Below are 24288 nucleotides of genomic sequence, written 5' to 3'. Positions count from 1 at the left end.
GACCTGAGAGTTTTCACTGCACACTTTGAACTCTTTAGTCCAGCAAACAGAAGCTTCACTCCTGAATCCTGCAGGTCAGAGTTACTCAGGTCCAGCTCTCTCAGACTAGAGGACTGGGAGCTGAGGACTGAGGACAGAGCTTCACAGCCTCTCTCTGAGATGTTGCCCCCACTCAGTCTGAAATATAATAGACAATCTATAAAACTCATATAAAGTTTGTTATTGTATTTACTATATTACATTCCATCGTTTTAGTTTTGAAGGAAACCTTAACATACGTGATACAACATCTTATGGATGAACATGGATAAAATATTTTTTTGGTTCATTTTAAAAAAGAAAATGTCATTTGACCTCAGATTATTAAGTTTACACTTCAAAAGTTGTAGTCCAGGAGACAGAAGCTTCACTCCTGGGTCCTGCACGTTTTTGATACTCAGGTCCAGCTCTTTCAGAGTAGAGGAATGAGAACTGAGAAGTGAGGACAGAGCTTCACAGGTTTCCTCTGACAGTTCACAGACATTGAGTCTGAAAATGAAAACATGAACAAAGATTGTTGGTAAAGTGTAATCAGAGTTCAATAACTAATTCTGAAGAATCCTTATTGTTTTGTGTAGAGTAGGTTAGTGAAATTTCACTTTAACAGAAATGAATAAAAATGGTACGAAACAACAATAAATGGTAAAGTTTACCTTTATTGGCTAAATTGTTTGATTTATTTTCAATTGATAAAAACAAAAACCAAACATATAAACAACAAAACCAAAACAAATACAAATTGATCTGACCTCAGAATATTCAGTTTGGCATGTGGACTCTCCACTGCAGCAGACAGAAGCTTTACTGCTGAATCATTCAGGCTGTTGGTACTGAGGTCCAGCTCTCTCAGACTACAGGACTGGGAGCTGACGACTGACAACAAACATTCACAGCCTTCCTCTGAGAGGTTACAGCTGCTTAGCCTACAAAAAACAACAAGAACAACAAAACAATAGTATTTATTATCAAATAAAATGTTGAACCTAGGTAATCAAATGTGTACAAATGAGTACACAACAATGCAAAATTCATTTTTAAACATTTTTAAGAATTTAGGTGTAACAGAAGAAAAATATTTCAAAATAAACACAATTATACCAGTGTATCTAAAGTAAAACCAGTGAAGAGCAGGTAGATTTAGTGACACTTCTTCAGTGTCATTATGCAAATGTCCTGTTTATAAGATGAAGGGAAATCTGCAGTCAGCTGAAACTGAAGAGGTCACTTGGATGAGTGACAAAACATTTGTACAACTGAAGACTGAAGACTGCTGAGTTGCTGCTGTCATGGTCTTTGTGAGTGACTCTGTTTCTGCCTTTGGGTGAAGCCTGATCAGCCTGTCCATTGTCCACACCTGGCACTGATGTACTAGGCTGAATATAACACCAGCACTCACAATAAGTATTCACCAAATTGTCTGCTAACCTCCTAATCCTCAGATCATCTACTCACCGTTGCAGTTCTGTCACGTTTTCCTGGATGCTGGTGTTCTCGATTCATTCACAGCCACATTAATGCCTTTCGTCTCAGACTTACTGGACCACTATGCCTGGATTCAAAGCTAACGAGTACTCACCGAGACATCACCATGTGCCTTCCCCAAGTCACTTTCCACCTGCTGACAAGTAAGACATTGAAGATAACCTCGTTCACTTACCGTATCCTCCAACAGTGCTCTTTCTGATGCTTCTCTACCTCTGTTACAGTGATTTAAATCACCATCTTTTGAACACAGACCTGTTTCTTGAAACCTACCGTAGAGCCCACTTCATGTTCACAGCTTTAAGCACCTGACTTCCACCATAGTTCACAGTTCATGTTAAAAATTCCAGGTGTCAAGTTCCCGTGTGTAAATAAAGCCTTCGTGTTTAGTAATATTCAGTTCCTCCATCTTTGTCTGTATTTGGGTTCATTATCTTGTTCTGGCCCCACAGCGGTAACAGATTTACATTTGAAAAAAAGAGCGACATTGAGGATTGCAATAAAAGTGAGCGACAAACTGGACCTTCAATTACAAACATTTGAAAAAGATGAAAGTACAGTCTGGTAGCTTTAAAAAGAACAGAGCTAAACTACTGGTTGTTAGAGGCAAGTGAAGACCCCGAGGATGATAAAACTATCAGAGAGGCTGAAGGATCAGAGCTTATGTTCTTTTAGGGTGGGTCTGGATTATCCTTTGATAAAAGTTACAGAAAAAGATGTCTCAGAAATGCTGACACATCCTGCTGGACTGAAACATTAAAACTACCATATATTTACTGAGTGACTGAAGATCATTTAATTCACTATTTTTGCTTTTGTGTTATTCGAAGTGAGCACACCTGATTTATTTCCCATGATTTTAAGATTGAAGTGATGAGCACATATTTACTTACAGAGCTTTGTAGGAGGCTTTGACCACTGGCAGCATTCTCAGAAGAGCCTCCTCTGAAGTAGAGTATTTCTTGAAGTCAAACTCATCCAGATCTTCTTCTGATGACAGTAGCATAAAGGTCAGAGCTGAGCACTGAGCAGGAGACAGTTTACCTGTGGTGAGACGTCCTGAAGTCCTGTACTGTTGGAACTCCTCCACTAGAGAACGATCATTCAATTCATTCAGACAGTGGAGAAGATTGATGCTTTTCTCTGCAGACAGATTCTTACTGAGCTTCTCCTTGATATATTGGACGGTTTCCTGATTGGTCTGTGAGTTACTTTCTGTCTGTGTCAGCAGACCTCGTAGCAGACTCTGATTGGTCTGCAGTGAAAGACCGAGGAGGAAACGGAGGAACAAGTCCAGATGTCCATTTGAACTCTGTAAGGCCTTGTCCACAGCACTCTGGTGGAGAGATGGTTTATACCACCAGAAGGTTGTTTTTTCTTCCAGCAGATTGGTACCAGAGTTGATGAAGGTCAGATGGACATGAAGAGCAGCCAGAAACTCCTGAACACTCAGATGGATGAAACAGAACACCTTGTCCTGGTACAGTCCTCTCTCCTCTTTAAAGATCTGTGTGAACACTCCTGAGTACACTGAGGCTGCTCTGATATCGATGTCACACTCTGTCAGGTCTGATTCATAGAAGATCAGGTTTCCTTTCTGCAGCTGATCAAAAGCCAGTTTTCCCAGAGACTCAATCATCTTCCTGCTGTCTGGACTCCAGTGTGGATCTGTCTCAGCTTCTTCATCATACTTGACCTTCTTCACTTTGGCCTGAACAACCAGGAAGTGGATGTACATCTCAGTCAGGGTCCTGGGCAGCTGTCCCCCCTCTCTGGTTTTGAGCACATCCTCCAGAACTGTAGCAGTGATCCAGCAGAAGACTGGGATGTGACACATGATGTGGAGGCTTCGTGATGTCTTGATATGGGAGATGATCCTGCTGGCTTGCTCCTTATCCTCGTCTCTGAATCTCTTCCTGAAGTACTCCTCCTTCTGTGGGTCAGTGAACCCTCTGACCTCTGTCACTCTGCCAACACAGTAAGGAGGGATCTGATTGGCTGCTGCAGGTCGTGTGGTTATCCAGAGGCGAGCAGAGGGAAGCATTCTCCCCCTGATGAGGTTTATCAGCAGCACATCCACTGAAGTAGACTTTCTAGGGTCAGTTAGGATTGTAGTTTTGTGGAAGTCCAGAGGAAGTTGACACTCATCCAGACCATCAAAGATGAACACAACCTGGAAGTCTTCAAAGCTGCAGATTCCTGCTTCTTTGGTTTCAGTAAAGAAGTGATGAACAAGTTCCACCAAGCTGAACTTTTCCTCTTTCAGCACATTCAGCTCTCTGAAAGTGAATGGAAATATAAACTGGATGTCCTGGTTGGCTTTGTCTTCAGCCCAGTCCAGGGTGTATTTCTGTGTTAAGACTGTTTTCCCAATGCCAGCCACTCCCTTTGTCAGCACTGTTCTAATTGGTTTGTCTCTTCCAGGTGAGGCTTTAAAGATGTCTTCTTGTCTGATGGTTGTTTCTGGTCTGTCTGTTTTCCTGGATGCTGTTTCAATCTTTCTGACCTCATGTTCATCATTGACCTCTGCAGTCCCTCCCTCTGTGATGTAGAGCTCTGTGTAGATCTGATTCAGAAGCGTTGGGTTTCCTGCTTTAGCGATCCCCTCAAACACACACTCAAACTGATCCTTCAGGTTAGACTTCAGTTTAAGTTGACACCACTGAAGAGTCTCTGAATTAAAAACAGTAGTTCAGATGATTAGTCTACTATGGTCTATACATTGCCATTAACCTATATACCCATTTATTTGGATCTTAATAACATTTGTTTAAATTAATTAGATGTTTGTGTAGCATTTGGGTTATACTTTTCAATTTCACCAAAACATGCTTTGTTTGATTAAATATTCTACTTTGTGTTTTAATCACCTTCCTATGTGATCTGACTCTGACTGTTTGTGTTCGTGTGCGCTGTGTGGTGATGTAAGCATGTGCATTTTTCCCCTGCTCATAGCTCCTTTCAGCATGGACAGAGGTAAGTCACTGCCACGTTGCTCTCAGCTGATGAAAAATTTATAATGACCACAAGCACCAATGTGAATATAGCCAAACTGCTACATTTTAGTCTGTTGTTAACGGAGTCGCTCGGTATAAGTGTTGTAGAGGGCGGAATTCGCTAATTTAAGTTTTTTTTAATCAATTTTAGCCCAAAGATGCAGCTATGGGTTGGGTTGGGTTTCCTGCTTTAGCAATTCCCTCAAACACACACTGGAAATTCTTCTTCAGAGTACACTTGAGTTTAACCTGAAGGAGCTGACACACGAATTAAAAACAGCAGATAAAATGATTAGTTTATTGTGGTTCAAACAGTGCCAACAACTATTCAAGTACAGATTTATTTGCATCTTGAAAACTTTTTTAAATATCTCATCAGATATGTGGGTCTTTTCTTTTCAAACCACATTGGGCCTTCTGCTCATCCAACTCTTTGCACTAAAATTGTATGTTACAACGGTTAGATACATTAAATTTTAGATATATCGGATGCTTTTAAAAAAAAAATTATTAAGGGATCCATTCAAAACTGACAGCCTTAACATGGCATTTAATCTGTTATTAGACTCAATTGGCTTCTCCCAAAATGTAAAGGAACCCACCCACCGCTTTAATCACAATCTTGATTGGGGGTCTCAAACTTGCGGCCAGCGTGCCATTTGTGGCCCACGTCACCTCAACTCGCGTCCTGCATATTGACGTGAAGAAATATAAAAAGACATATTATGTGAAAAAGGATTTAATTTGAAGGCAATTTAAGCAGAGTTTTACACGGATAGCCCTAAAGAATGTAGCCTCATGGGCAGTGTAGTTCGTGCTGCAAGGAGAATTCACTGCCATACCCGTTATGTGCCTGTGAGCGTGAGGGAGGAAGACACAGGAGAGTCGAACAGTACGAGTTGTCACCAACCAGAAACGGGAGATGGAGGCATGTAAATATAATAATAACCACTGCAGCTAACAGGCGTACCGGACGAGCCCAGGAGTAAGTAAGCTGTTAAAGCTCAACTATACACTGTGTTCATCTTTTTCTCCGAAACTATAAGTTCTGCTGGAGCAGTCTTTGAACACCTCTCTCTGTCTCTCACTAGCGAAGTTGACCCTGACAGTAAAGCTGGTTACCAGCTATGAAGCCCGACACAGAACCCGATGTATTAGAGGTCTCTTTATTATGGTTCGCAGCCGCGGACCTGGCTGAGGTAACAAGAGAGCATAAACATGTTGAGGGATTGGCTGTGTTAGTTCAGAGAGTTATTTAGAAAGAAAACAAATTCCATTAGCAGTCTAAAGCCAATATGTACGCTTATATCTGCATTTTTAGTTTGTTAAATACAAACAAAATTATAGCAGAAGTGCTGCCAAGCGTCTGACCAGAAAGAGACTACCAATGTGTTTATTTAGAAGTTCAATTAAATACTTCAGTTATTTAAGAGTGAGAAAAAAAAAGTATGTTCATTTTTGCAGGTTTTGTCTTGTTATTGAATATTTGAATTTTTAAAAAACAAACAAAACACTACATTTTTGGAAATATTAGTGGGTGTTTTCTTGTTTTTTGTAATACTTGAACACAAAAGCAACCTCCAATGAGATGATGGTGCCAGAAGTTGCCCGCGGCTCATTTGAGTTCGAGTACCCCTACTCTCGATCTTGTTTTAACATATGGCATAAAAACTGAAAATTTAACAGTGTTTCCTGAAAAGAAAAGAGAAGATAAGAGTTATACTCTGGCTTTTATACTGTAAAAGCCAGAGTGTAAAAGCCAAATCTTGCAATGTCTTTGGCCTTCACTCTCTCTTTTGGAGGATTAGGTTGCCAACCTCATATTGGCATGTTACAGACGTCTTCTTACAATGTGTTCTCATTGCGTTTAAGTTTTCAGTGCAAGGCATTTCTCCACAAATGTGTACCATTATTCAGGCCATTATGTATTCTTTGTAAAATTAACTAACTGTGCAAGCTAAGTTGTGTCTGTGACGCCTCCTCTTGTTGTTGCCAGCGATGAGCCAAGTTGGTGACAAATGGGCCTTGTTTGTAGCTATGAATTATTTTTGAAGGCACCCGTAAAAGGAGACAACACAGCACTTCAACTCTCCAGGGGGAGGCATTTGTTATGTTGTCCACACATGTAAGTCGGTTCTAGTTTTTTATTCTTCACCTGGTGAGTGTGAGTACTGTTCGTTTATTGGTGGGCCATTTTCTGGCAGGTTTCAGCTGCACAGAAACAGAAAAGCCTAACTTTTGTGGATTTTTTTTTTGCGGGCTAAGAGTCCTGTTTAACCGTTGACAGGTTGAATCTGGAGTAAGTACATTTTAACAGTTGGAGGAACTTTGCTTGTACAGTTTAAGTCTACTTTAATGACTGAGTAGCTACGTACTTGAATGAGCAGAAAGTGAATAATGCTTCTGATGGTACACTTTTGGAAGATTTATTTTGATTGATCATCAGTATGGGTTCAGAAGAAATCGCTCAACATCTCTAGCTGTGATGGAATTTATTGAAAATATTGCAACGGCTGTGGATGAAAAACAGTTTGGAATAGGTGAGTTCATTGATTTACGTAAAGCCTTTGATACGATAGATCATTCTTTACTTTTACAGAAGTGTGAAAGGTATGGTTTAAGAGGTGTTGTACAATTTTGGTTAAATAGTTACTTGAATAATAGGTTCCAATATGTGAGTATTAATAACATGAAATCTAAACTTAGAAAAGTAACTTGTGGAGTTCCGCAAGGATTTGTTTTGGGACCTAAGTTTTTTTTACTTTATACAAATTATATTTGTACAGCCAGTGATACTTTAAAATATGTGATGTTTGCTGATGATACAAACTTATTTTGCTCTGGAAAGGATATAAAGAAATTACTTAAAACAGTGGAAACAGAACTCATGAAGAATAGATGGTTTGTATTTAATAAACTATCATTGAATGAAAGTAAAAAAAAAAAAAAATGTTATTTGGAGGTAGTAAAAGTAATATTAAAGTAAAATGTTATTTAAATAATGTTGAAATTGAAAGAGTATATGAGACAAAATTTTTAGGAGTAATTATTGATGATAAACTTTGTTGGAAGCCCCACATAGAACATGTGAAACGGAAATTATCTAAGTCTATTTCTATTCTTTATAAAACAAGAGATTTTGTGAATAAGAATTGCTTTTATTTATTGTATACTTCCCTTTGTTTGCCTTATATGACCTATTGTGCAGAAATTTGGGGGAACACATACAAAACATATTTGGATTCAATATTTAAATTGCAGAAAAGAGCTATTAGAATAATAAATAAAGTTGGATATAGGGAGTCCACCAACCAGTTTTTTTGTAGGATCATCTATGTTAAAATTCATGGACATTATATATTCTAAAACTTTAGAAATGATATATCGAGTGATGAAAAAGAATGTTCCAATTTGTATTTTAAGTATGTTTCAACTAAGAAATGGAAAATATGATTTGAGGGGGTCTTATAAGTTTAAAATACCTAAAGTGAGAACCAATGTTAAGTATAGATGTGTGTCAGTTTTGGGAGTGAAATTATGGAATGGACTTAATGATGAACTAAAGATTTGTATTTCTTTGACATTTTTCAGGAAGATTTTAAAAATTTGTATTATACAAGGTTATAGAATTTTGGTTTGATTAAAAAAAACTGTTGAGTTAATTTACTGATTTATCATTGATTTCTTTCAAACTGTTATGTAACTTATTTATCAGTGCTATTTATTTTCTTGGTTAAGGATTTGATTATTTTTAGGGGGTAAGGGATAGGATAATTATAAGCCACAAGGCTTCAGCCTATTCCTTTTTCAGTTACTGTTTGAGTACTTTTATGTAAAATTATAATCTGTTGTTATTGTTGACTGAAATAAAAAAATTCAATTCAATTCAAAAAATAATCAAAGAAGATAGCCATTGGAAGCACAGAGATTGTCCTGTTAGTTGGGGGAAAGGGCCAACAAATGTGTACTTTTAGTCAGGCTATGATTATGGAATTCTTTTAAAATAAACTGAGCAAGCTAAGTTCCGTCTCCTCTTTTTTGTTGCCAATGTTGAGCAAAGTTCATTATAGATGTTACAAATATAACATTATCTACACGAACATTCAGTACCATTTATATTTATCTAATCATTTTCTCCAATTGATCTTTCTGAGTTAACTTCAATAGTTACTTCCTCCAAGCCATCAATGTGTCTTTCAGATCTCATTCCTACAAAACTGCTCAAAGAAGTCCTGCCATCAATTAATGCTTCAATCTCTAATAATCGGCCATGTACCTTTACTTAAAAAAAAAAAAAAAAAACACCTCTAGACCCTGCAGTCTTAGCTAATTATAGGCCAATCTCTAACCTTCCTTTCATTTCAAAAATTCTTGAAAGAGTAGTTTACAAACAGCTAACAGATCATCAGCAGAGGAATGGCTTATTTGGAGAGTTTCAGTCAGGTTTCAGAGCTCATTAAAGTACTGAAACAGCTTTAGTGAAGGTTATGAATTATCTTTTTATGGCCTCTGACAGTGGACTCATCTCTGTGCTTGTCCTGCTAGACCTCAGTGCAGCGTTTGATACTTTTGACCATAATATTCTACTAGAGCGATTAGACCACACTGTTGGAATTACAGGTACTGCGCTGCAGCGGTTTTTTTTATCATATCAATCTAATAGACTCCAATTTGTTCATGTAAATGGAGAGTCCTCTTCATACAGTGAGGTTAACTATGGAGTTCCACAGGGTTCAGTGCTAGGACCAATTCTGTTTACCTTATACACGATTCCCTTAGGCAATATCATCACAAAACATAGTATGCATTTTCACTGCTATGCAGATGACACCCAACTTCATCTATCCATGAAGCCAGATAACACACAACAACAGCAAACTTTTTTTATATAGCATATTTAAAAACAAGGTTATACAAAAGTGCTTATCAGGGTCAGATGTATGTAATAGGGAAATATGAAGGCCATGGCAAAGTACCCAACATGCTAGCAGGTTAATAGCATTAAAAACACAGAAGCAAAAGAAATACATATAAAAGCATAACAGAACAGTATTGTAAAAGATAAAACAGTCAAAAATTTAAAAATGATTAAAAGTAGTTATGAATAGAACAAATGTAGAAATAAGCATTAAACTAACTAACAAACAAGCATTAAGTGACAGAAAAGGTGAGGCTAAATAAATAGGCATTTAACCGTGAGTTGAAGGATTGATTGATTATTCCACAGATCAGGTGCAGCCAAGGCAAAAGCCCGGTCACCTCTAGTCTTCAGCCGGGATCTTGGCTGTACCAAGACTGACTGGGAAGATTATCTTTGTGCACTAATAGGGGTGTATAATCTAAGTAGTTTGTTACGTCCCCACATGAAAGCTAGGCGAAGAGGGTGGGGGACAGTAACATTTGGTTCCGGGTTGGAATGAAAAGGACGGCAGGCAGAGGTGTTTACCACAAAATAAATCTCTTTATTATAATCAATTAACCCAATAATCATATAAACAGTAACAACAGAAAGAGACAGCAACGCTGCTTTAATGATAAATCAGACAGGTCAACCCAAGGAAATGGTGACAACTTCAACAAAGAAAACAACTATAAGGCTTCAACAGAAAAAGACAGCAGCGCTGCTATTAGCAATAACCAGGCAGGCCAAACCAAGTAATGGAGGCCACCGTCACTTAAGAAAAACCACTGCCCAGTTGAGCTACTCACAACAAGCCACGCACGGTGCAGCTGCTCACAAACACACAGCAGGCCTTTTCCACACCTAGACCAGTATCACACACTGGCCAGCCCAGAGGGAAAACACCAGAAGTCTCTCCCACCTCCACACTGCTCAGCTGAGCTACTCACAACAAGCCACGCACAAGCCACAGCTTCTTCTTCTTCTTCTGTATAGAGTTTATTGGCGATTGGCAAACAGCAAAATGGTGCATTACCGCCACCAACTGGTGTGGAGTGTGGACCAAAACCACAAAATAAATAAATAAATAATTAAACAAATAAATTAATTAATCAAAATAAAAGAAAATATTCAAATTCTCCCGAACAAATGGGTCTGTCTTAAAAACCAAAATACAGCTTGATAACTTTTACTCATAGAGCTCACGCGAAATAAATCAAACAAGTCCAACTTCACTTTCATATTGTCCAGCTTTTTGACCAGCTGTCTCCTCTCCACATCATACTTCTGACAATGCAATAAAACATGTTCTATTGTTTCCTGACAAGCCACAGCTGTGTCCTGGGAAGAGAGAAGAGCAAGAGAGAGACAGAGGGGTGGAGCAAGAGAGGAAGAGGCGGAGAGAAAACACCACACCCACACAAGGGCAGTTTCAGGAGGCCCAGCTAGGGCCGTAACAAGTTCAATGAGGTAGCTTGGCGCTATATTGTTAATAATTCTAAAGGTGAGCAGCAGGATTTTGAATTGAATATGATACTTAACGGGAAGCCAATGCAGGTCGGCAGAAGACCCTTGCTTGTCGAATTTCAGTTTCCCTGTCATTTAAGATAAGAGAATAATATATAACTTCTAGGCTGGACTACTGTTATTCATTATTATCAGGACGTCCTAAAAACTCACTGAAAAGTCTTCAGTTAATCCAAATGCTGCAGCAAGAGTCCTGACAGGGACTAGAAAGAGAGAGCATATTTCTCCTGTTTTGGCTTCCCTTCATTGGCTCCCTGTTAAATCCAGAGTTGAATTCCAAATTCTGCTCCTCATATACACGGTCTTAAAGAATCAGGCCCCATCTTATCTTAATGACCTTGTAGTACTATATCACCCTATTAGAGCACTTCACTCTCGCACTGCAGTCTTACTTGTTGTTCTTAGAGTATTTAAAAGTAGAATGGGAGGGAGAGCCTTCAGTTTTCAGGCCCCTCTTCCGTGGAACCAGCTTCCAGTTTGGAGTCAGAAAAAAGACACTATCTCTACTTTTAAGATTAGGCTTCAAACTTTTCTTTTTGCTAAAGTATATAGTTAGGGCTGGATAACGTCACTCTGACTGCCTCAATGTTTTGTGAAGTCACTGTTTTGTTTTTTGTTTTAGAATCTGCTATCAACCATCCTTACATCTCATCTAAACCTCTGTTGTCCGCTGTATTAACTGGATGTATCTCCAGAGAATGAATATGAGGTAACTGCTGTTAAATCTAGTGAACAAAAGTTAGAGATTATTTAACTAACCAGCCATTGGCTGGAAAGTCATACTGGAGAGCAACACTGAGCCTACACAGATACCACATGGAAACAATCAGAGATCTGATTGGTTAACTCAGGCTTCATGTGTTTCTGCCATATTGATGTCTCTACAGGCAAACACATAAATTCTTACCTTCTGATAAATGTGATGAAGCTTCCTGGACTGAAGGACTTCCTGCTGGAGGAAAGTGCACCTTGAATCATGAACTGGTCTTTTTGAAAAAGAAACCCTGCCTGGCTTCAAAATAATGTAAATATAACATTTGTTCCCAAATATTATTTGATAAGAAAAGACAGAAAGAAATCAGACTAAAACAGTTTAATACATTTATTGAAAATAATTGTGACAATGTTGTATCTGCATACCGTAATGAGCATAACATGTAATATTATTATTCTTTTTTTCTCTGACTGACCTCTTTTAATCTTCTTTAAAATCAACCCCGCCACCTCAATCACATTGTGAGTAGTGTATGTCTCCACCATAAGATCCACTGTTTTTGTTCTGCTTGCTTTCTCCAGATGGCTTTTTTTGATGGTTGTGAAATCACCTCCAGGTCCGTTCTGCAAGAACCAGTGGAAATTTTTCAGCTCTTTTTTTCTTAAATCTTCCAGCATGTCCAGCAGCTGCTCCTTAACAGACGCCTCCATCTTTGAGCTGTAAAACATGAAAGCACATGAATCACAGTCAGTGATGAAAAACAAACTAAAAACCAGCAATAAACAACTTAAACATAAAAAATCACAAAGAAAGAACAATACAGTATCCACATCTGAACCAAAGAGTAAAACAGTGAAATATGGATTATTAAATATTAGGTCTCTCTCCTCCAAGTCTCTGTTAGTACATGACTTAATAATTGATCAACAAATCGATTTACTCTGCCTTACAGAAACCTGGTTGCAGCAGGATGATTATGTTAGTTTAAATGAATCAACACCCCGAGTCATTCTAACTACCAGAAACCTCGAAGCACAGGCCGAGAGGGCGGTGTGGCAGCAATTTTTCACACCAGCCTATTAATTAACGAAAGACCAAGACAGACTTTTAATTCATTTGAAAGCCTGATGCTTAGCCTTGTCCACCCCAGCTGTAAAACTCAGAAATCAGTCTTACTTGTTATCATCTATCGTCCACCTGGGCCTTACACAGAGTTTCTCTCTGATTTCTCAGACTTTTTATCTGATTTAGTGCTCAGCTCAGATAAAATAATTATTGTGGGTGATCAGGATGTCCCAAAAACTCGTTGAAAAGCATTCAGCTAATCCAAAATGCTGCAGCAAGAGTCCTGACAGGGACTAGAAAGAGAGAGCATATTTCTCCTGTTTTGGCTTCCCTTAATTGGCTTCCTGTTAAATCCAGAATTAAATTCAAAATCCTGCTCCTCACATACAAGGTCTTAAATAATCAGGCCCCATCTTATCTTAATGACCTTGTAGTACCATATCACCCTATTAGAGCACTTCGCTCTCGCTCTGCAGGCTTACTTGCTGTTCCTAGAGTATTTAAAAGTAGAATGGGAGGCAGAGCCTTCAGTTTTCAGGCCCCTCTTCTGTGGAACCAGCTTCCAGTTTGGATTCAGGAGACAGACACTATCTCTACTTTCAAGATTAGGCTTAAAACTTTCCTTTTTGCTAAAGGATATAGTTAGGTCTGGACCAGGTGACCCTGAATCCTCCTTAGTTATGCTGCAAAAGACGTAGGCTGCCGGGGATTCCCATGATGCATTGAGTTTTTCCTTTTCAGTCACCTTTTTCACTCACTATGTGTTAATAGACCTCTCTGCATTGAATCATATCTGTTATTAATCTCTGTCTCTCCTCCACAGCATGTCTTTATCCTGTTTTCCTTCTCTCACCCCAACCGGTTGCAGCAGATGGCCCCGCCCCTCCCTGAGCCTGGTTCTGCTGGAGGTTTCTTCCTGTTAAAAGGGAGTTTTTCCTTCCCACTGTCGCCAAAGTGCTTGCTCATAGGGGGTCATATGATTGTTGGGTTTTTCTCTGTATCTACTGTACAATATAAAGTGCCTTGAGGTGACTTTTGTTGTGATTTGGCGCTATATAAATAAAATTGAATTGAATTGAATTGAACAGTGAGTCTCATCACATGTCACCCGTATTTATTTATTTAGGATATTTCACATCATCTTTGTTTCATCTGGACTATTTAGGATTTACTCAGGACTGACTTTTCTGGATTGATTCTTCAGTCATGGGAATAACACCACAAACACTTAAATTAGTTTGATCAAAATCTAAACTGAAACACCTCCTACAACATCCACTCTTTACACTCTGACTGCTGTGTTTGTGGAAAAACTCCAACACACACTGCTTCACATATGAACATAGAAATGTGTGTGAAAAAGAGCTGAGCTGACATTAGACAGGACGGAGGATTTATTTACAAACACTGAGTCACAACAACATTTACACACACATTACCTCTCTGCAGGAGTACAACCAATGCCCTTCGATTCATCACTCTGTAAGGACAGACAGCTGGCTTCAGGTCCAGGTTTCAGTCTCTGATGGATCCTAAAAAATTTATAAATCTTCAGGAAAATCCTCATCGCATATCAGCTGATATTATTGATGTTATCTTACTTTTTCTCAGATGACTGTCTTTGCTCAAATCTCTTAATAATATCTTTAACTCTGTTACTTTCATATGACACAGAGCTGGGTGGTGGTCCAGGTTGGTTTCTGCGAATAATGATGGAGCAGTGATGTGAGTGCTGAGCTGTGACATGGAGAAGAGTCATGGACAGTTAAAGATGATCATCTCACCTCTGAGCTTTGGTCTGGCTCTCATGTTCCCCACACAGAGTGCTTTTAGAGGGAGGGACTCCCTCCTCTCTGTCCTCACACTGATCCATGCTGCTCACAATCACTTTTACCTTCACCTGCAGAGGAAACAAAAATCATTCATGTGCACATCACATGAAATCACCCTTTCCATCATGTGAAATGTCCAAATATGAGCTCCTTCTTTCCTGCTTCATGTCAGTGTCAGTTGAATGCAGTCAGATAGCAGTGTGAAGCAGAGGAAGCTGCCATCAGCTGCTCTACTTCTACTAGATGGAGCCATAAAACACACACGATGCATTCATGCACATAGGTTCAGGTTTGTTCCTTTGAGTAATGATTGAGCTGAGTTCTAATGCAGATTAAACCTGCCTGGGTCTTTTGTTGATTATTAAGCTGAAGAAGATCATTTCTGCCGATCCTTTTAACCTCAGCCAGCAGTTTCAGATTAGCTTCATTGTCTCTGGTTCTTCCTGCTAAAAAATAAGGTTTCTTTTGCCAATTTTACAAAAGTACTCATAGGGTGATGTGTGATTGTTGGGGGTTCTCTGTGTTATTTTTAGGGTCTTTACCTTACAAAAACTCTATTTGATGTAGATGAAGCAGTCATGTTTGAGGTTGTGTGCTGACATGCTGACAGTGTGAGTTCAGAGCTTCTATTGAGGTATAATGGCTCCTGGCTCTGCTCTGCCGAACGCTCACCTCCTCTTCACTGCCTCATCAATCTGCTGCTCTCTCCTCCCCCTCTTTTTCTTGTCCTGGTTGTCCTGGTTTTTAAGTGAGCGTATCAGCTTTTTCTCGTGTTTGCTGAACTTTGATGAAAATTTTCCTGCTGCAAAAAGAAGACATTCTAATGGTGGAGATGTTAAAAAATCATGTTAATATTAGTGCTGTCAAAATTAACGCGTTAATGCAGATTAATCCGTCATTACGATTAACGTGATTAAAATTTTAAACACATTTAATGCATCTGGAGTGCAGAATGACTCAAAATCCCTGAAATGTTTCTGTAAACGCATTTCGGGCAGTTTGTCCATGTGGAGTTACCTTCGCACATGTGCAAATGGGCAGTAGATCTGGTAGCGACGGGCAGCTGAACCAATCAACTCGATATGAAAGATGATAAACACACATTGGCCCCCTCGATGGGAAATTTGAGTATTAAAAACATAACAAGATGGAACCCCCATGCACCCCTTTAGACTCACCCCTGCTTGCTGTCATATAAAGCAGGTCAGCCGCTGCCACGCAAGACTTCAAAGAGCTCCCTGATTCAAACATCATTTCAGAGTTAAGTTCAGTAAGTAATGTCTGTATCTTTATTGCAGATTTTTGTCTATCTACAACAAACTGTGGTGGATGGAACAACTATGACGCTTTGGGGGAGGGGGGTTCTCATTGTAGTCTGTTGATCAGGGGCTTTGATGAAGGTCCCCGTTAGCTTTTATCCATTTTAATGGTGATTACAGAAAGAGTTGCTGCTGTTTTGGAGGTTAGAAAAACCTTTTCTTCTCTTTGCTCTTCACCATTTGGTTAAAGACAGATTAAACAATGAAAGCATCATCACTGCAGCTGCTGTCAGACTTTTTATTCACATGCTGCTTCCAGATGTTTCTACCGAATGTCTGTTTTTAGTAACTAATGTGGATGAAATACTTGAGTTCACGTTTCCAACTGAGACCTGCATAGTTGTGGATGAAACAAAAAATTTAAGCAAAACACTTTGCCTCTAGGATTTTATGTTATCAAGTTATTCAACTTACCACATGGATCATTGCATCCCTGACAGTAATAGACAATATTGTTAGGAGACCTGGGTCATCGACCCAGAGTTTTGAGTTTATTATATAATTGAACTTGATATTGATATTGATTTTGATATTACTTATCATTTCTAGTCTTTGGTTTCTTTGTTAGAGTTCTCTCTTATGGTTTATGTCTGTGTTCTCTAGTTGCTCTGTCTCCCCTGTCAGCTGTATCCCCTTGTCAAGTCCGTGTCTGTGTTATGTTTCCTGCTTTACTTTGAAGGTCTGTGTCTCATGTTAATGTGTCTGGTTTTGCTTCCCTTATCTCGTTAGCCCTGATTTGCCCCAGCTGTGTTTCAGCTGTGTTTCCCTCCTGTCTCACAGCTCTTTAAACTTTTTAAAGAGCTGTGAGAAGTTGTCCCTTTATAAAGTGTATCAATATTTTATAAGGTTTTCATGTTTCTCCAGCACATTTGCATAATGATTGAAACCAGCCGACTGAAGGAACAATGGGCTGGGAGGTCAGTTCCTTGATCTTAATTATGCAAATTCTCATGACCATTGGTCGACAACCACTGACCAAAACCCACTGATCGAAACCCACTGATCAATGGCCATAAGTACCATTCACAAAGAGTTGGGGAATGGCTGCAATCACAGCATTGTAAGATGGTGACAGATGTAGCCTTAGGCCCCCTCCTCGATTCAGAGATGGTTTTTCCCATTTCATGTAAATGGCCTCTTTGAATCCGCGCTCAAACCAGCGTTCCTCCCTGTCCAAGATTTGTACATCCTCATCATTGAAAGAGTGTCCACTGGCCTGTAGGTGTAAATAGACTGCAGAGTCCTGGCCTGATGAGGTAGCTCTTCTGTGTTGTGCCATCCGCTTCGCCAGAGGTTGTTTGGTTTCCCCGATGTATAAATCCTGACAATCCTCCTGCACTTAACAGCGTACACTATGTTACTCTGTTTGTGTCGGGGTATCCGATCCTTGGGGTGGACCAATTTTTGGTGCAGCGTGTTTTGGGGTTTAAAAGCCACAGGGAACCGGTGTTTAGAAAAAAAAAAATGTGTCTCAACTGCTCCGATACTCCTGACACATATGGGATCACTACAGGTTTTCGCTTGGGCAGCGGTCGTCCTTCTCTCCTGGATCGGCTGGAGCTTTCTTTTGGCACCTTCCCAGCTTTGACAAAAGTCCAGCTGAGATAACTACATTTACTCAGGGCCTTCTTGATGTGCTGTTCTTCTGCCTCCCTGGCCGCTGTGTCAGTGGGGATGGTGTTCGCTCTGTGTTGTAGCGTCCTGATGACACCCAGGTTGTGCTCCAGTGGATGATGAGAGTCAAACCTTAAATACTGATCCGTATGTGTAGGCTTAGGGTACACGTCAGCTTTTAGATGTCCCCCATTACTGATGGAAATCTCACAGTCTAAGAAGGCTAACCTGCCACTTTTCATATCCTCCCTGGTGAATTTGATGTGTCGGTCCACCGAGTTAATGTGATCCGTGAAATGTAGTACGTCCTGAGATTTGATTTTCACCCAAATGTCATCCACATATCTGAACCAATGGCTTGGTGGTATTCCAGGGTAGGATAGCAAAGCCCTCTTTTCCACTTCTTCCATGTACAAATTGGCCACGATGGGTGAAACTGGGGAGCCCATGGCACACCCATGTTTCTGCCTGTAGAACTGACCCTTGTATGTGAAGTAGGTGGAATGAAGACACAGTTCCAAAGCAAACACACTTGGTCGATGCTGAGAGTGGTCCTGTTGCTGAGGTTGGGGTCATCCTGTAATCTCTTATGGACTACCTCCAACACTTCCATGACTGGGATGCAAGTGAAGAGAGATGTAACGTCGTACGAGACCATGGTTTCATCTGCCTCCGTAATGACATCTATGACCTCAACAAAATCCAAGGTATTCTGGATGTGGTGTTCAGAGTTGCCTACCAGCGGGTTGAGGATCAAAGCCAGAAACTTGGAGATGTTATAGGTGACCGAGTTGGTCATACAGACAATTGGTCAAAAAGGTGCACCCTTTTTATGTATCTTTGGTAAACCATACAGACTTGGTGTAGACTCCCCTGGGTACTGCCTGTTGGGTCTCGTTTCAGGGTCTCATAAGTATTTTCATCACTGAGTAGTGACAAAATTTTCTCATGATAGTCCGTCTGGTTTAGTAATACTGTGCACGTACCCTTGTCTTACTTACCTGGATGATTGATGATTGAGCATGCATCAAGACAAATAAACAAATATTTTCTGCATCAGTTTGTTTTCAATGTTATCCAAAACTTACAAGTATCAAATTTTTTTCTTAGTTTATTTTTGGTATAGTCCCCTTAAATATAACTAAAGCTTTCAGCCAGTGGTCATTTTATATTAATATCTGTCTGTTCGACAGTCACACAGCTATAAGGGATATGAAATATAAATAAATAATTTGAATTTTGACTGAAATATTATATTTGACATAAGTGAGTTAAATTTCATTACTGAGGATTTTTTTCCTTCAAGAAATGGTGTATATATAGTTAAATATCAAAAATGTAAATGCTGTTACACTTGTATCAATAAAATGAAATGAGACTTCCAAGAGCTACACTATCAAACTAGTTTACTAGCTAAACTTTGCATGATTGGCTCAGGAGACTCAGCGCATGGCTGTAATGTTCACCTTGATACATCAAAAAGATGAAACAACAAAATTTTCTCCAGTAATAGTCAAACAAATGATATAACATAATAAAAATAATTCTCTATTTCTCACCTCTGGCCTACCCAGGAGTCTACCGAAGGTCCCTGCCATGGTAGTGGGTCATGGACCGAGTGCCTTGGTTTTATTATTAAACTAATAGTTCTGACTATTATGATTTTTTGGTATTGTTACATTCTTAGTCCTTGGATTATGGTTTCACTATGGAAGAAATATAGTATCATCAGAATCCAACTATTTTTAGACATTGAATTTATAACACTGAATTTTTATCCTCCAAATTTCCCTGCAAAAAATATTCACCTACAAAAATTCACCTGCAAAAAATTCACCTGCAAAAATTCACCTGCAAAAAATTCAACTGCAAAAATTCACCTGCAAAAAATTCACCTGCAAAAATTCACCTGCAAAAATTCAACTGCAAAAGTGATGACCTTAAATGACCCAAGCCAGAGCAATCAGCACTAGATCGAGTCGAGCGGCTCTCAGCCAATTAAATTACGCTGTTTGATCACATGACACCATTAGCCGGCAGTGTCTTCTGAAAAGAGAGCTGTTTAGAGGTGAGTGATTAAGTTTTTCTCCTAAATAGAGATCATTACAGAACGCCTAGTCCTACTTAAAATCCCATTCATTTTTCTTTTATTTTATCATCTACTCGAACTGAGGAAAACGTTTGACTAACTCAAAGAAAATTTCCGCGCCTCCCCTGCCTGTCTGCAGAGGCAGTTTTGAATTCAGGAGCGGCAAGATGGCAGCGGCAAACCCTGGCGGTTCTCCGGTAAGTATATTATGTTTTATCTTCAAGTTTGTCTTTTGAAACGTTAATTTTATTTAAATCCATTGGTCTCGTATAAAGTACACAGACGGGGTCTTTGCTCAACTCGTCTGATACGTGTCTCACTAAGCGCTACATGCTAGCATCCTGCTAACCGAGCTAACCTTTACATGCTGTGCTCTACAAAATAGGATACTCGGTACAAAACCATACTCCGCAGATATTGATAGATAGACGAACACTGCATATATAATAATAATAATAATAATGCATTGGATTTATATAGCGCTTTTCAAGGCACCCAAAGCGCTTTACAATGACATTATTCATTCACACTCACATTCACACCCTGGTGGAGGCAAGCTACGGTTGTAGCCACAGCTGCCCTGGGGCAGACTGACAGAAGCGAGGTTGCCATATCGCGCCATCGGCCCCTCTGGCCAACACCAGTAGGCGGTAGGGTAAAGTGTCTTGCCCAAGGACACAACGACCAGGACAGAAAGGCCGGGAATCAAACCGGCGACCTTCCGGTTACAGGTGCCCTTCCCAACCCCCTGAGCCACGGTCGCCCTAATGTGGGAAACGAGAACGGCATTGGGTGAAGGGGTAAAATACACCATGAATAAAGCCATAGAATGAATGGCTGCCATGGTTGCAGAACGGCCTGATTTAATGACAAGAATGGGGAAGAGTGAGGTGAAGTGAACCAAAGCCACAAAACACGGTCAGACAAGGCGGGAATAGGGCAGTGATACGTCCGTCAGTATGATGTTGGTGTGTGCTTTGGTGAACAAAACCTCAAGACCGGTAGCAGGAAGATGGGAGACTCGTGTTTCACTGGAATAGTGGTGAATTAAAACATCATTTGTTGGGGAAATTTAGGTGTAAATGCATCCATACAGGCGAGACAGAGGCAGACCAGGCAGTGAAGAAAACAATGCAAACATTGGAAATATTAAAACGGAAATATGGGATTAATATAACATACAATTAGGGAAAATTGAAGGAACACAATGTAAATTATACTGTAAAGTCATTAAAACAGCATAACCTGATTAAAAGAAACATGTAATTGGGTAGGATGGTGATGATGATGATGATAATAATAATATTAAAAAACATGTATATATGGGCATGTATGTATGGGCATGTATACTTGTACCCAGAATTTAACAACTATAAAATTGTGGCATGCCAGTACCTTACCCCATCCATTATATCCACACTTTCAGAAAAGGATATGGTCAATATCTTTACAAATACTAAGTGACGGAAGTGACGGACAAGGTAAGCGACTCATGTTGTAACTGACGTCAGACGCCGGAGATTTTGGCGGAAAATTAAAGCGAATGGTAGTTTAGATTTGAACAAATTTCTTTAAGCTTCAATCTTACCAAATACACTTTTCAATTGTCTTACAACTAACATCATTTTTCTAAATAATCTCCAACATTCTGGAGAAAAACGGGGAGAGTTTAGAGGCTCTCCAAGATTACATTGATCAGTGCTTTCAGGATCTCGTGATGAAGAAGGCCCAGTGTGCAGCTTCCCCGGCTAAATCTGAGACGCCGTCGTCGAAAAGACTTCGCCCGGCAGATTCCCCCGGCACAACATCGCCAGCCGGCAAAGATATTGCCGACATACTGGAGTCAATCGACAAACGATTGTCCAGTTTCGACGCAAGGCTGTCCTTTGTGGAGATTCTTCACCGGGAATTTAAATGCTTGCGAGAATCCCTGGAGTTCAGCCAGCAGCAGGTGGAAACGCTCGCTGCTGAAAATGCCACGCTAAGAGAGTCGGTGAAATGTCTGACAGAAAATGTTACTGAGCTAAATAGAGAAAATAAAAAAATAAAAGAATCAGTTATTGATCTACAAGCTCGTAGCATGCGTGACAATCTGGTATTTTCTGGTATTCCAGAAGCCGCTGGAGAGGACGCGGAGACCACGGTAAAAAGCTTCATCAAAACCCACCTGAAGCTGCCGGAGGACACGGTGAAGAACATCATCTTCGATAGGGTACATTGCCTCGGCCCCATTCGAGCTGCGGCTGGGAGACCACGTCCTATTGTGGCCAAATTCGGCCACTTCAAACAAAAAGAACAGGTGAAAAGCCGCGGCAGGGAATTAAAAGGAACGGACTACAGCGTGAACGACCAGTTCCCCAAAGAGATCATGGAACGACGCAGGGTCCTCTTCCCAATCCGACGTGGCTTCATCCAGAAGGGCTCCCGCGTTGTCATCGCTGTGGACTGGCTGTACGTGGACGGACAGCTCCACTGCGACCCCGACATCACTCCGTGGCTGTATTAACTTCACACCAGATAAGAATCCGCTACACCCTTTCCCCATCCACTTACACTAATTTGCATTAACATCTGTCTAAATTAGTAGTATTAAATCGCATCTTAAGTGCGATATCATAGCAAAATTAACACCGTCACTCTCCGTCAACGGTTTGATTGGAATGTTTCTGTTTTTCGGGGGGTTTTTTTGTTTTTTTTTCCCTCTCGTTTTTTCTTCTCTCTTTTTCCCCCTCTTGTTTTTATGCTGCTCACCCTTGTCCTTGGTTTCTTTCTTATTTCTTTCACTGCTTCGATCACCTGCTTCCACACTCATCCACAAACAACATCCTTTATTTCGACACATATGCACAGCACGATCACGCACAGTCATGCGCTACACGGCAGCACATTTACATCTGTCAGACAGCGCACACAGACCTACAGGATACACACACTTAAGCCAAGCGAACTCATATTAGTAAATATGCAAACACATAGTCAGACTCAGGGAGCATCTCGCCACATATTCTTTCTCTCTCTCCTTTTCTCTGTTTATGAACAAGTGATGTTTTCTCTCCACCTGTCTAAGCGACACACACAGCGCACACCCCTAGTTATACACAGACATCTATGGGTGCACTAAGATTCGTCTCATGGAATGTAAATGGAGCTGGCTCCAGAGAAAAGAGGTTAAAAATATTTAACCAACTCAAAAAACTACAGGCCGATGTGGTCCTTTTACAAGAGACCCACAGACCTCTTAGAGGTTCGAATGAACTTAAAACACCTGAGTTTCCTAATGTGTTCTCAGCTTGTTATAATTCTAGACAAAGGGGAGTAGCAATTTTAATACATAAAAAAATTAATTTCACAGTACTCGATACAGTTATAGATCCAGAGGGCAGATTCTTAATCATTAAACTATCTATACTGGATAAAAAGCTATGTATTGTAAGTGTATATGGTCCAAATGTTGATGATCCCTCATTCTTTCACGGTTTTTTCAGTGCACTCTCTGAACACTTAGATGGCACACTTGTTCTTGGAGGCGACCTCAACCTTGGACTAAATAAAGAAATGGATAGGCTCAACACAACAGGAACTCAGCATAATTGGCAGTCCACAAATATAATCAAACAGTATATGAGCGACTTTGGTCTTTGCGATGCATGGCGCTCCCTTCACCCCACCAGTAAGGAATATACTTTTTTCTCACATGTGCATCGCTCCTACTCTCGTCTGGATTATTTTTTGGTCAGCAGCTCACTGCTGAGTGACATTTCAGACACTGAGATTCATCCTATAGCTGTCAGCGATCATGCTCCTGTATCTTTAACACTAATGCACAAGAATAATACTACGCCAAGTAAAAACTGGAGATTTAATACATCACTGCTTAAAGATGAAGACTTTATTAAATATTTTAAAAAAGAGTGGACTTCATATTTAGACTTTAATGACACTCCCGGAACATCAGCTTCTGTTTTATGGGAAGCAGGGAAAGCTGTGATGAGAGGTAAAATAATTTCTAAGTATGCCCAATAATAAGGCTCCAGGTCCAGACGGCTTTCCTGCAGAACTCTACAAAGAATTCTGGACGATTCTAGCACCAGTTTTTTACAGAACGTTGTTGGAAATCAAAGAAAAGGGCAGACTTCCATCAAATATGAATTCTGCAAACAATAATCTCCTGCTAAAACCAGGCAAAGACCCTGTATATCCCTCAAGCTATCGTCCAATATCCCTTATAAATGTAGACCTCAAAATAATCTGCAAAGCTCTCTCAAAGAGACTAGAGAAAATAACCCCCCTCTTGATTCATCCTGACCAAACTGGTTTCATAAAAGGTAGGCACTCATCAACAAATACACGTAGATTACTTAATTTGATAGACTACTCATACAGTAAAAACCTGGAAACTACAATATTTTCTTTAGATGCAGAAAAAGCGTTCGACAGAGTTAACTGGAAATTTCTATTTGCAACTTTAGACAAATTTGGTTTTGGATCCTCTTTCATCAACTGGTTAAAAATATTATATAATTCCCCAACAGCTTGTGTCAGAACGAATGACCAGACATCCTCCAGCTTCTGTCTCCAGAGGGGCACCAGGCAGGGATGCCCACTCTCCCCTTCACTGTTTGCAATTTTTATTGAACCACTAGCAGCAGCAATTAGACAGAATACAGTAATTAAGGGCATAAAATGCAAGAATGTGGAACATAAAATCAG

The 24288-nt window shown here is 39.9% G+C and overlaps 2 protein-coding genes across 2 annotated transcripts in view; one reads left to right on the top strand and one right to left on the bottom strand.

Moving 5' to 3' along the window:
• LOC134621491 (NACHT, LRR and PYD domains-containing protein 12-like) overlaps positions 1-24288 on the top strand; it is a 328927-nt gene that overhangs the window by 76124 nt on the left and 228515 nt on the right. The window lies entirely within an intron of this gene.
• On the bottom strand, positions 2411-18288 carry LOC135932496 (protein NLRC3-like). Its single transcript, XM_065469983.1, has 4 exons — positions 18022-18288; positions 14509-14624; positions 12135-12376; positions 2411-4008 (listed from the first exon to the last, which is right to left on the bottom strand). The coding sequence occupies exons 1-4, from the start codon at positions 18286-18288 to the stop codon at positions 2411-2413; spliced, it is 2223 nt and encodes a 740-aa protein (XP_065326055.1).

This window comes from Pelmatolapia mariae, linkage group LG3_W, assembly GCF_036321145.2.
Source record: "Pelmatolapia mariae isolate MD_Pm_ZW linkage group LG3_W, Pm_UMD_F_2, whole genome shotgun sequence".
NCBI classification, from domain to species: Eukaryota; Metazoa; Chordata; class Actinopteri; order Cichliformes; family Cichlidae; genus Pelmatolapia; species Pelmatolapia mariae.
This window is presented reverse-complemented; position numbering and strand designations above follow the sequence as displayed.

Coding starts and splice junctions, on each gene's coding strand:
- LOC135932496 (XM_065469983.1), bottom strand. CDS start 18,288: ATGACCAACTCGGTCACCTATAACATCTCCAAGTTTCTGGCTTTGATC. Junction 14,625..18,021: donor CCACTCTCAGCATCGACCAA/GTGTGTTTGCTT, acceptor TTTCCTCTGCAG/GTGAAGGTAAAAGTGATTGT. Junction 4,009..12,134: donor TTTAAAGAAGATTAAAAGAG/GTCAGTCAGAGA, acceptor AGATTGAAACAG/CATCCAGGAAAACAGACAGA.